The sequence below is a fragment of the Pipistrellus hanaki genome (assembly GCF_964339955.1).
Source record: "Pipistrellus hanaki genome assembly, chromosome: 20".
NCBI classification, from domain to species: Eukaryota; Metazoa; Chordata; class Mammalia; order Chiroptera; family Vespertilionidae; genus Pipistrellus; species Pipistrellus hanaki.
In genome coordinates this window covers 9468561-9481135 of record NC_140522.1, presented here as the reverse complement: position 1 = coordinate 9481135, position 12575 = coordinate 9468561, and the positions used below count along the sequence as shown (strand labels likewise).

The window sequence follows — 12575 nt, the reverse complement described above, 5'->3', positions numbered from 1 at the left end:
GTCTGGGAAGGAAACATCTGCCCTGCTCCAGGCCTAAGGCTGGATGCAGTCCCAGGGGTTCTGACACTGCCTCTAGTGGTGGGAGTGGGTGGGGTGGGGGTGGGGCCCTGAGTAGCCTGCCTAACTTCTGCTCTCCAGTGTCCGATTCTGGCCCGGTCCACTCTGCGACACTGCTAGAATGAGCTGAACAGCGCCTCGGGATCTGGTGTAAGCTTATCCACAACAACTCCTCAAAATATTATCAGAATAAGAATTTCAAGCCCACCGGATATATTCTGGCTCACCTCTGGGTGACTCAAAACTAGCATAGAAACATTGAAGAAAAAAAAAATATATATATATATATATATATTCTTTTTTTTAAATTGATTTCAGAGAGGAAGGGAGAGAGAGAAACATCAATGATGAGAATCATTGATTGGCTGCTTCCTGCACGCCCCCTACTGGGGATCAAGCCCCAAATCTGAGCATGCGTCCTGATAGGGAATCAAACTGTGATCTCCTGGTTCATAGATCAATGCTCAACCACTGAGCCACACTGGTCAGGCTAGCATAGAAACTTCTGACTTCTCTCCAGAGATGTGTTTACCATGGCCTATGGATGGAAAACCAGACCTCACAAGCAACTATAAAGAGAAAAATACCTTCTCTTCAATATTTAAATAATGATCTCCTGCTCTCCCAGAAATGGATGATGTTAGCTCAGTTTTGGCGGAGGCCCTATGAGACCTGTTGCCATTTGACCTGTCCTATTGCTCTTGCAAGTCCCATCTGCGTCACATCTGTGCTTACAGAGTTTGATTTTGGCTTACAAGTGTGGTCAAGTGAGCGTTTCTCCTCTTTGCTACTGTCGTGAAGGGTGCTGTGGGTCTGACCGAGTGAAGGAAATTACATTCCCACATCAAATTGAATCCTCGGGACCATCTACTACAAAAGACAGTGACAGGGAAGAAAGCTGAAACCAGGCAGTCTACCCAATGTGCCTTCCCTCAAGTGTTCCTTTCTAAAGGCTGGGATAGGGAGAACACTTTTCTGTCACCCACGTAAGACTCAGAAAGGAATTCTCCACCAGTCAGTACCAAGTTACCTGGCACATTCAAGGGAACGGAAGAGGAACACGATGTCATTAATTCTATAGCGTTTGGGATCCAACTCAGGATTCACAATGAAGCAATCTTCAGGTTTGTATCTGGAAAGAAACATATGTGTACATGATAAACATTAAAGAATTGGGTAACTTACATGACTTATATTACAAATCCCACACAGAGCTAATCAACTCCTAAAATGTTGATATCGAACATGAAGAGAAAATGTAGAGGTATAGAGTTTGAACATACCTTTTTAAAAAAAAAATTTATTTATTTTTCACAGAGAGGAAGGGAGAGGGATAGAGAGAAACAAACATTGATGAGAGAGAAACATCAATCAGCTGCCTCCTGCACATCCCCCACTAGGGATGTGCCTGCAACCAAGATACATGCCCTTGACTGGAATCAAACCTGGGACCTTTCAGTCCTCAGACTGATGCTCTATCCACTGAGCCAAACCGGATTTGACTAGAGTTTATTTTTTTATATTTTTTTGATTTTTATTATAACAGAGAGAAAGGGAGAGAGATAGAGAGCTAGAAACATCGATGAGAGAGAAACATCGACCAGCTGCCTCTTGCACACCCCCTACTGGGGATGTGCCTGCAACCAATGTACATGCCTTTGACCGGAATCGAACCTGGGACCTTTCAGTCCGCAGAATGACGCTCTATCCACTGAGCCAAACCGGATTTGGCTAGAGTTTAAATTTAGTGTGTATTTTAAGTATTTGTTGAGGTTATGAATTTGGATGAGATAACACATGCAAGCATGTACTAGAGTGAGAATAGTAAAAGTCAAAGCACTTGAGAACACAAATACTTAAGGCTCATCTTATTTATATTACGAAAGGCATGGTGCACGAGATTCGTGCACTGGGGGGTGGGGTCCTCTCAGCCTGCCTGCACCCTCTCGCAGTTTCGGGGAGCCCTCAGAGGATGTCTGACTGCAGAGAGCCTGGCTTCTGGCTGAGCAGAGCTCCCCTTGTGCGCTGACCACCAAGGGGCAGCTCCTGCATTGAGTGTCGGTCTCCTGGTGGTCAGTGCACATCCTAGTGACTAGTTGTTCGGTCGATTTGCATATTAGCCTTTTATTATATACTAGAGGCCTGGTGCATGAGAATTCATGCACATGTGGGGTCCATCAGCCCAGACTGCGTCTTCTCGCAATCTAGGGCCTTTGGGGGATACCCACCTGCTGGCTTAGGCCTGCTACCCGAGAACAGATGACCTAAAATAAATAACCATATCCTTGGGTACGGATTTTAAAAAGGTAACGGTCACATGAAAATTCACTGCTGGCAGGGCTGAGAGGACTGGGGACTTCAGCACTTGCCACCCCCAAGATGGGCTGAGGGGACTGGGTGCTGCCATCTTGTGGCTGTGGGTGCCACCATCTTGTGAGGGCGAGATGGTCAATTAGCATATTGCCTCTTTATTATATAGGAGGATTCTGGGATTTAGACACTTAGAACATAGTTTCCTCATAATCATGACTCCAAGAATGCCTCCCTTGATAGCAACTACTACTTTTATTTATTGCTTTTGTTAATTTATTTGTTTTAGCATTGAATGTTACTTTGGCTCTTCTGCAGTACAACTTATATTGTTTAAGAAAAAGATGCAACTTACAATTCTTTGACAGTGGATGTCACAAAATTCCACAAGATGATCATACCATTTAAGGTCCCAATGGCTATCAAATTAAATCCTTCTACTTGCAATATATCAATGCAGTTCACTTCTGTACTGACCCCAGGAGTCTATAAAGGAAGGAAACCAACTCATTGACTGTTGTGAACACAGTATAGAACCACGATACACATGCTGTATGTACACTTTACTATCTCATCACTAACTTAAAATGTTTTTATTATGATTTTTCAGAGAATGTGCTGGAGTAGAACTGGTATACGATATTCTATTTGTTTCCGGTGTGCAACATGATGATTCGACATGTCTATGCCTTACAATGTGATCACCACTGTCATGAAAACCATCTGTCATGCAAAGTTCTTACGAGGGAATGGACTATATTCCCTTGACTCGTGGGAACACAGATGACACATTACATCTCCATGACGCCTGTGATAGCTGAAATTAAGTGATAGCGCTCTGAAGTTCCTGGCGTTGTTTTCTCTGCTTTTGTGTGTGTTTATCATGTTCCATGATAAAAGGGGAAAAGGCCAAGAAATGAAACTTACGTGAACATGCTGCGACTGGGTTTTCTCGGCTAGCAATATAACATGTGGGAAGGGAAGGGGCGCGCTCCTGTCTTTAGTGAATGTTTTCAGGCGCACGGTGTGATTGCCATCTCGTAGGAAAGGCATGACGTCAGGCAGCTCCCATACCACAGCGAGACAAATGTCGTTTTCTTTACCCTTGAATAGAAATCCAGTGAGGACATGAGAAACTCAATGAACTGTTTTATTTGGAGCTGGTGTAAGGATGCAGAGAAAAACAGAATAAACCAGGATGTCTCTGCCACCCAGTTCTGTCAAGTCTTAAATTCTATCTACCCCTCCCTAATAGAATTCCTCTTTTTCCTTCCATTTCCAGAAGCAACTAGTAACCTGAATATGGTGTTAGTTATGAAAGTTTTTATATTTATACATAAACACATACTTACATAAATATAACCCATTACATGGCTCCAAGACCACACCTAGACAATCTACCGTGTTTCCCCGAAAACAAGACATCCTCTGAAAATAAGACCTAGCGCATGGAAAGATAAGACATACCCTGAAAATAAGACCTAGCGCAACTTTGGGAGAAAAAATTAATATAAGACACTGTCTTATTTTCGGGAAAACAGGGTAGCACAGTAATGGCTTGTGAAAAGACCGGGCGGTTTGCACAAGCACTTTTCTGAGGTTGAGGAGGATAAAATCAAGAATATAAGTGCCAAAGAGACATTACATTTCAAGCCCTCAAGGACTGATTCGAAGACATTCAACCTTATGGGGAGTCTGCCTCAGCACAAAATGCATTAGCAATGGCCTCTGAGTGGCCTGCGGTGACTACGGAAGCAGCATTTGCTGTCTGTGTCATGCAGTTTGTGTAATGCAGCTGAGAGTCTGGGAGGATAGAGGTCTGGTGCATCTCTCCTTCTTCACTCCACTCCCAGCTCCAACTCCAGGAATGCACTACATTCCTGTCCCATTCATTTGCTATTGTACACCTTACAGGAGGTGTCTTATAGATCGTTATGGAAAGAGCATATTGTATCACTGTTTTTCCAGCAGCAGGCCATCAATCATCTTAATCAGTGCTGGATTTCTTTTTAAGTTGTCTTTTGGTGTGTGTGTGTGTGTGTGTGTGTGTGTGTGTTTTAAAATGTTTTTATTGATTTCAGAGAGGAAGGGAGACGGAGATAGAAACATCAATGATGAGAAAGAATCACTGATTGGCTGCCTCCTGTACACCCCACAGTGGGGAACTAGTCTGCAACCCAGGCATGTGCCCTGACCGTAAAACAAACCAGTGACCTCCTGGTTCATAGGTTGACAACCATTGGGCCATACTGGCTGAACTAAGCAGCTCTTCTTTTTGGCTCCTTGTTGTTTTTTTTTTTGTTTTTTTGTTTTTCTAATATTTTTGATTGGTTTCAGAGAGGAAGGGAGAGGGAGAGTTAGAAGCATCAATGATGTGAGAGGAACATCATTGACCAGTTGCTTCCTGTATGGCCCCTACTGGGGATGGAGCCTGCAACTGAGGTATGTGCCCTTGACCGGGAATCGAACCCGGGACCCTTGTATCTGCAGGCCAATGCTCCATCCATTGAGCCAATCCAGCCATGGCCTTTCTGGCTTTTTGCTTGGACCTGGGGAAGCTTACTTAGCAGCCTCCTAGGAAGGTGGGCGGGGAAATGCCACCCTCGGCTGGCTGGCTGGCAAGAGAGGAGTTCAGTGGGGATGGTGCCCAGACTCAGCTGCTTTTCCCCAGGGGAGCAGAGGGAACAGGTGTCAGCAGCAGATGGCAAACCTGCATAATCTTGATCTTCCCGCTGTGCTCCAGGGCAAGGAGCAGGTGCTGGTGCTTCTCCTGCACCTTCAGGAAGGCCAGGCGCTTCACCCAGTGCTCCTCCTCCTTCCAGTCCTTGCCCTCCGGCAGCACCTTCATCTCCTGCCCGCTGCCGAAGTCCCAGATCTTAACGGTCCCTGCGCAGAGGGAGACGCGGTGGGTGAGAAGGAACTGGCGGAGAGCTCGGCTCTTGTCTCTCAGAACGTGGGTCTCCTTGAAAGCTTTCCGCCCACAATTTATTCTATGTCTATTTCCTACTGAACGTGAGTCTCCCCGGCCCTGCTGTGCACAAAATTCGTTTCTGTGGGCCTTGACTGGCCACAGGCTGACAAACACGAAACAGGACCAGGCAATGTCTTGAAATTGCGACCGTTTTCTTTGAGCTCTCCTGGCTGAACTTTCTAACTTTTTAAAAAATATATATTTTATTGATTTTTTTACAGAGAGGAAGAGAGGGGGATAGAGAGTTAGAAACATCGATGAGAAACATCCATCAGTTGCCTCCTGCACACTCCCCACTGGGGATGTGCCCGAAACCAAGGTACATGCCCTTGACCGAAATCGAACCTGTGACCTTTCAGTCTGCAGGCCAAAGCTCTATCCACTGAGCCAAACCGGTTTCAGCTGAGCTTTCTGTCTTAAGTGGATCTTTTCCGCCTTTATTCTCCCAAGACTTTCCAGTTTGCTAAATACCCCCGATATCTATCCATTTTTATATCTAATATCATGCCACAGTTATTATTATTATTATTATTTAAAATATTTTTATTGATTTCAGAGAGGAAGGGAAAGGGGGAGAGAGAGAGAGAGAGAGAGAGAGAGAGAGAGAGAGAGAGAGAGAGAGAAACATCAATGATGAGAGAGAATCATTGACTGGCTGCCTCCTGCACACCCCTTACTAGAAATGAAGCCTGCAAACCTGGCATATGCCCTGACAGGGAATTGAACCATGGCCTCCTGGTTCATAGGTCCACGCTCAACCACTGAGCCAAGCCTCCTAGACAGGCCACAATTGTTATTAATAGAAAGATCATCATTGCAACAGTAAAGATCGCAGGGTCACCTCAGGGTTAGATATAATGGGCTGCCCCTCACATATCAGTTTTTTAACTGTCCATACTTAACACACACACACACACACACACACACACACACACACACCTCCAGACTGTATAACTAATGAAATAAAATATTATGCTTGTGTGAAAATAGTGCCATCTCAGTCACATTGAATTGCTTAATGCTTATGTCTGATAAACACTGTGTCCATTGCTCAGAATTTCTATTATGACTAATTTCACATTGTGCAGGGCTGCTAAGAGCAGGGGACTGCTTCCTGAGGAATTGCCCCACGAGAGAGCAGCTGCATTCATTCAGTCACACCGCATCCACCCAGCAGGGGCAATTTTATTGCATGGGCGTTGCTATCTGCTCACACTTTTAAAAAGCAAACTCTTAGCCCAGCTGGCATGGCTTGGGATTGAGCGTCGCCCTATTGAGCAGGAGGTCACAGTTTGATACCCAGTCAGGGCGCAGGCCTGGGGTTCAGGCTCAATCCCAGGTAGGGGGTGTGCAGGAGGCAGCAATCGATGTTTCTCATTGTTGATGTTTCTCTCTCTCCCTCTTTCTTCCTCTCTGTAATCAATAAAAATACGTTTTTAAAAATAAAATAAAAAGCAGACCTTTACATCCATCAATGGGCTTTCGTGCCAGGACATATGTCCCCAGAATAAATGTACTGTGTGCAGTGCATGCGGTTGGTCTAAATCAGTGGTCCGCAAACTTATTAATTAATAGAGCCAACTATCAACAGTACAACGATTGAAACTTCTTTTGAGAGCCACATTTTTTAAACTTAAACTTCTTCTAACACCACTTCTTCAAAATAGATTCGCCCAGGCTGTGGTGTTTTGTGGAAGAGCCACACTCAAGGGGCGAAAGAACTGCATGTGGCTCATGAGCCGCGGTTTGCTGAACACTGATCTAAATAAAGCAGTTCTTTCTTGGGAGTTTACAACACAATGAGGTGAGAGGGAATCGGCTGTGGCTCCAGTTCCTGGAAGTTCCATGTCCTGCTCCCCAACATGAGGGACATCAAACAAAACAGCACCACCCAGCCAGCATGGCTTGGTAGTGGAGCATCGGACCTATGAACCAGGAGGTCATGGTTTGATTCCTGGTCAGGGTACATGCCAGGGTTGTGAGCTCCATCCCCAGTGTGGGATGTGCAGGAGGCAGTTAATCAGTGATTCTTTCTCATCATTAATGTTTCTCTCTCTCTCCCTCTCCCTTCCTCTCTGGAATCAATAAAAATATTAACCACACACACACACACACACACACACACACACACACACACACAAAATAACACAGCACAGCATGAGCCTCCACTGTATACATGGCACTTACCCCCAAGGAGCTCACACGGACAGACAAGTTCAAAGGAGAATTCTAGGTGTTCTATGACAAAGCTGGCTGGCTACTGTGTCTGGCCCCCAAATCTACCCTCATTAAAGATATTCTCAACAACCACTGACCCTAATATGTGTATCATAGCAGCTGGTCCTCCAAAGTAGGACCGAATGAGTCAGTGCAACACAGATACGTCGACCAAAGATGGAGGAAGAGTGTATGTGGGGAAGACTTTTGCAGACTGTAAAGCAGCTGTCGGAATGTAATGGAAAGTACTGGTTACGGTGGACATCAGTCTCAGGACAAGAATGTCCATCAGAGAAGAGTTATCGCCCTCCGGTCAGGCGCTGTGATCTCGCTGTCATGGTTAAGTGGTCCAGCCTGGCTCATGCCCTCCCTGAGACTCATGTGTTTCTAGAGCAAACTCCCAGAGCACTAACGCAGGGAGGCCGCGTTCTGATCTGAGTCTGACCGTTATACGCTCCGGTGGCAAAAAGATATCCACTGTCATCGATGGCTGCAGAAGTCAGCTCGGTATTGAAGCCATGAGGGTCTAGAATCTGGTATATTTGGAGGCCAGTCTCCAGTTCCCACACCTGTAGGTAAAAACAAGAAAATCAAATGCCTTTCAGCTCTTACCAAAAAATTTACAATATTCAAGACGGCCTCAAAATTGGTGCTCTGGCCAGTTTGGGTCAGTGGTTAGCACCAAAGGGTCTCGGGTTTGATTCTCAGTCAAGGACACATACTAGTAACTGGGTTACAGGTCTCAATCCTTGCCCTGAAGGAAGTGGGTGTGGGAGGCAACCAATGAATGTTTTTCTCAAATCCCGCTCTTTCTGTCTCTCTCTCCTCTCTCCCTGCCTCCCTTCCACTCTCTCTAAAAACCAATGGGAAAAATATCCTCGGGTGAGAGTTTAAAAAAAAAAAAATGGTGGCTGAGACGGGCAGGGACTGTCCAGGAAGTAGTCCTTGGCTATTGTAAGCATTGATTCTCTGGGGATTGAGCCCGCAACCTGGGCACGTGCCCTCTGTGGGAATGGAGCCATGACCTCCTGGCTCATAGGTCAATGCTCAACCACTGAGCCACACAAGCCAGCGGGCAAAATTCCTATTCTGATAGCAACAACTAGCTTTATTTATTTAATGGAGCCTGTCACTTTATACCAAGCAGTCTGAGCTGGCTTAAAAGGCTTGTTTTTCATGTGTTTGTGAAAGCTTAAAAATACATCAAATGTAGGGCATCCTCACATGTGAAACTGCATTTACTTCATCAGCCAAAGACCTACCAGGAAGAAGAAAAACTCCACCTGCTGTGCCTTTTCCTTTCTGCAGAGGCAACATGCACTCACCTTAATGATGGACTCGGAGCAGATGGTAAGCACTTGGTGGAAGTATTTGTTGTGAAGCATGACATTGATTTCTCGCTCATGCGTGTGAGGAACCTGTTTTGTATCTTGTATCATCCTAGTCAAAGGGTACATGTCAATAACAGTAGATCCTGGGGAAAAAGTAAGAGTCTCATAAATACTCAATAAGAGAGAGCTATTTTCGAGCCACTAATAGAAGTTATTTTTGTTATTACTAGTCCTTACCTGAGGATATTTTTTCCATTGATTTTTAGAGAGAGTGGGAGAGAGAGGGAAAGACAGAGAGAATCATCCATGTGAGAGAAACACATTGATTGGTTGCCTCCTGCACAAGCCCTGACCAGGGTCTGGGCCGGGGAGGAGCCTGCAACCTTAAAAATAAGTGCCCTTGCCGGGACCGGTTTGGCTCAATGGATAGAGTGTCGGCTTGGGGACTGAAGGGTCTCGGGTTCGATTCCGGTCAAGGGCATGTACCTTGGTTGCGGGCATATCCCCAGTAGGGGGTGTGCAAGAGGCAGCTGATCGATGACTCTCTCTCATCGATGTTTCTAACTCTGTATCTCTCTCCCTTTCTCTCTGTACAAAATCAATAAAATATATTTAAAAAAAAAAAAATAAGTGCCCTTGACTGGAATTGAACCCAGGACGCTTTGGTCTGCAGGCCAATGCTCTATCCACTGAGCCAAACCGGCTAGGGCAATATTAGAAAATTTGAACCACAAAGGATTTTATCCAACCGGTTGTGTTTGAAAACAGCCGATCAGTGAGACTAGTAATATCAATGCACAGGAACTCTAATGAGGGGGAAATGCATTCATTTACCCTAAAACAATGTTGATAAATAAAGCAAATGTGATTGATCGAGAGAGGAACATCCATTTTGGGCCGCACTGATTTTCAGGTGCAGGCCATTGGGTCTCCTGATACCCTTTTTTCAGTGTTTTCTGTTTTCCTCCTCAGAGGGCCCCTTCGTCTGATGTGGAGAAGGAATGGAGATGGGAATGGCAGGTGAGCTGCCGGTTAGTGACTGGAACTGACTGTCAGAGAGCCCTTTTCAACCAACGGATGATAAAAAAGAAAAAGAAAACCCTCCCACCCACTGTAATCATGGCCTTATTATTTTATTTATTTTTTAAATAAATCTTTATTGTTCAGATTATTACAAATGTGTTCCTCTTCCCCCCCCCCCTCAATTGCGCCCCTCCACCAAGTTCCCACCCCACCCTCTGCCCTTTCCCCACAGCCCATTGTCCTCATCCATAGGTGCACAGTTTTTGTTCAGTCTCTTCCCACACCCCCCACTCCCCCTTTCTCTGAGAATCATCAGTTCACTCCCCTTCCATACCTCTGATTCTATTATATTCACCACTTAATATTGTTCATTAGATTTTTTTAATTCCCTTGGTTTTTAGTTTCACTTGTTGATAGTTACGTATTTGTTGTTTATAATTTTTATCTTTATCTTCTTCCTCTTCCAAAATAACCCCCTTCAGCAATTCATATAAATTCTGGTTTGGCAGTGATGAACTCCTTTAGTCTCTTTTTATTTGTGAAGCTCTTTATCTGAATCATGGCCCTATTAAATGGAACCAATGAGAATGATCGCAAGCCAGCGCTTGCAACATTACTATTAAATAAGATTATTTTCCAAATCACCGCAGCGGTACATGGAGACCAGGTACTTCTTACTTTCCTTCTCCTAAGGGAGTCTGGGTTGGTTTTACTGTAACAGGCTGCTCTGCGAGTATGATTCAACTGTCAGAATCAATGAGCCATGCATCCTAGTTGAGTATAATGTCTTGGAATATAAATAGGAACTCCAAAGCATCCCATAGTTCAAACAAAGATAAATCCTCTTTCCCCTGTTTTTTTTTAAATTTTATTATTATTTTTAATGTGGATTTTCCCCTTTGCATTGAGTTTCTGAAGTCTCTCCCAAGAAATCTCAACTTTATGAAACAGTCCAGCAGGAGTTTCGAGTTACTAAGCCCTTTCCTCAGGTGTTCACATTTTAAGATAAAACCTACTCATGGGTAAAGGACTGTGATGACTGTTTTTCAATCCAAATCCTCCAGATGGAACTAGGAGGACTATGGTAACCAGCCAGTCAAACACTTGGAGCTTCTCGCCCTAATTAATCCCAGGGGAAGACAGAGCAGGTGGTCACTGGGAAACTGCTTAGAAATGCATTCTGGGTTGGTGTTCCAGAAGGAAGTTAGATTGTTAATATGGTTCATGTTTCTCCCAAAGCCTGCGGGTACGCGTGTGAACAGTGCTCAGCTGTGAGTGCCTCTGTAGTAAGCATGTGTTTGAATAGGCAACGAGAAAAAGAAGGCACAGAATCTGTTGGCATCACCTCTTGGCATCTGTCACTTGGGCCTCTTTTCTCTCTCTCTGCTGTTCTTTGTCTAGAAGCAAAGGCAGGTAGGAAGGAGGGACAGCACCCTTATTACTGTGTAACTACTGTGTCATTATCAGAACACCCAGGGCCAAAATGCCTAAGGAAAGTGGTGCATCTGCTCTAAAATGGACCATATTCCTGCCTTCGCTGGTTTGGCTCAGTGGATAGAGCATTGGCTCTCAGACTGAAGGGTCCCAGGTTCAATTCCGATCAAGGGCATGTGCCTCGGTTGCTGGCTTGATCTGGGAGGCAGCCAATCAATGTGTCTCTCTCACATTGATGTTTCTCTCTCTCTCTGTCTCTCCTTCTCCCTTCCACACTCTCTAAAAATTAATGGGAAAAAAATTCTCAGGCTGACGATTTAAAAAATAAAAATACTTCCTTTAACTATCAAACCATAGATAAATAAAATGGACCATATTCCTGTTCCCAAGAGTCAAAACAGAGGTGAACTGACCTTGTCTGAGCAACAGGATAAACACCCCACGTTTCTGCTTAACCCACACTGTCACATCTTTCTAGAGGGCAGTTACACATTTTAAAAAATAATATTTTTATTGAGTTTTAGAGAGAGAGGAAGGGAAAGGAAAAGATATAAACATCGAAGAGAAAGAAACATCGGTTGGCTGCCTCCTGCACGCCTCCTACTGGGGACTGAGCTCACAACCTGGGCACATGCCCTGAGACTGGGAATCCAAACGTTGACCTCTTGGTTCATGGGGTCAATGCTCAACCACTGGGCCACACCAGCCATGCAGGACAGTTACACATTTTATCCACCTGGCCATGGGAATGCAGAAATAAAATTGAATTAAATACCCACTGTGATGAATAAAGGTTTATGAATTCCCCCTCTAGTTTTGCTTTTCTTCTAGCGTGTACCCATGTCCTGGTGAAAGAAGGTTAGAGGTCAGAATGTACGAGCTCCGTTTGCCATTAGTGGGGGCACTTACCCGCGATGAGCATGCCGTGGTTGGCGTCATAGATCATGGAGTAGATCTGCATGTCTCCGGGGCCGCCCTGGCTGTCATGGAAGACTTGCAGCAGGGACAGAGTCTGTATGTCCCACACCCGGAACACCTGGGGGAGGAGAGCCACAGCTCACCACTGTGACCTCGGCCTTCCCCACACACAGCTGTTCATACTTAGAGTATAATCTTTCTCAGTGACTGTCTGCTATGTTAGGCAGACAATAGTTGGATTCTGGATTGCCCAGTAGTTGATTTTAAGGGGGAAGGGGGCGGGGGGAAAGCTTCTTTCGTTTCGGTGTTGAGCT

The 12575-nt window shown here is 45.0% G+C and overlaps 1 protein-coding gene across 1 annotated transcript in view; it reads right to left on the bottom strand.

Annotated features, from left to right (window-relative positions):
• The window catches only part of WDR64 (WD repeat domain 64), a gene marked incomplete at both ends in the record, with an annotated part of 43611 nt that overhangs the window by 17535 nt on the left and 13501 nt on the right, over nucleotides 1-12575 (bottom strand). Inside the window, 7 exons of the mRNA XM_084868866.1 lie at nucleotides 1088-1189; nucleotides 2723-2853; nucleotides 3295-3471; nucleotides 5078-5253; nucleotides 8001-8124; nucleotides 8881-9029; nucleotides 12253-12379. Of these exons, the coding sequence (XP_084724992.1) occupies nucleotides 1088-1189; nucleotides 2723-2853; nucleotides 3295-3471; nucleotides 5078-5253; nucleotides 8001-8124; nucleotides 8881-9029; nucleotides 12253-12379 (986 nt within the window). The remainder of the gene's footprint in view (nucleotides 1-1087; nucleotides 1190-2722; nucleotides 2854-3294; nucleotides 3472-5077; nucleotides 5254-8000; nucleotides 8125-8880; nucleotides 9030-12252; nucleotides 12380-12575) is intronic.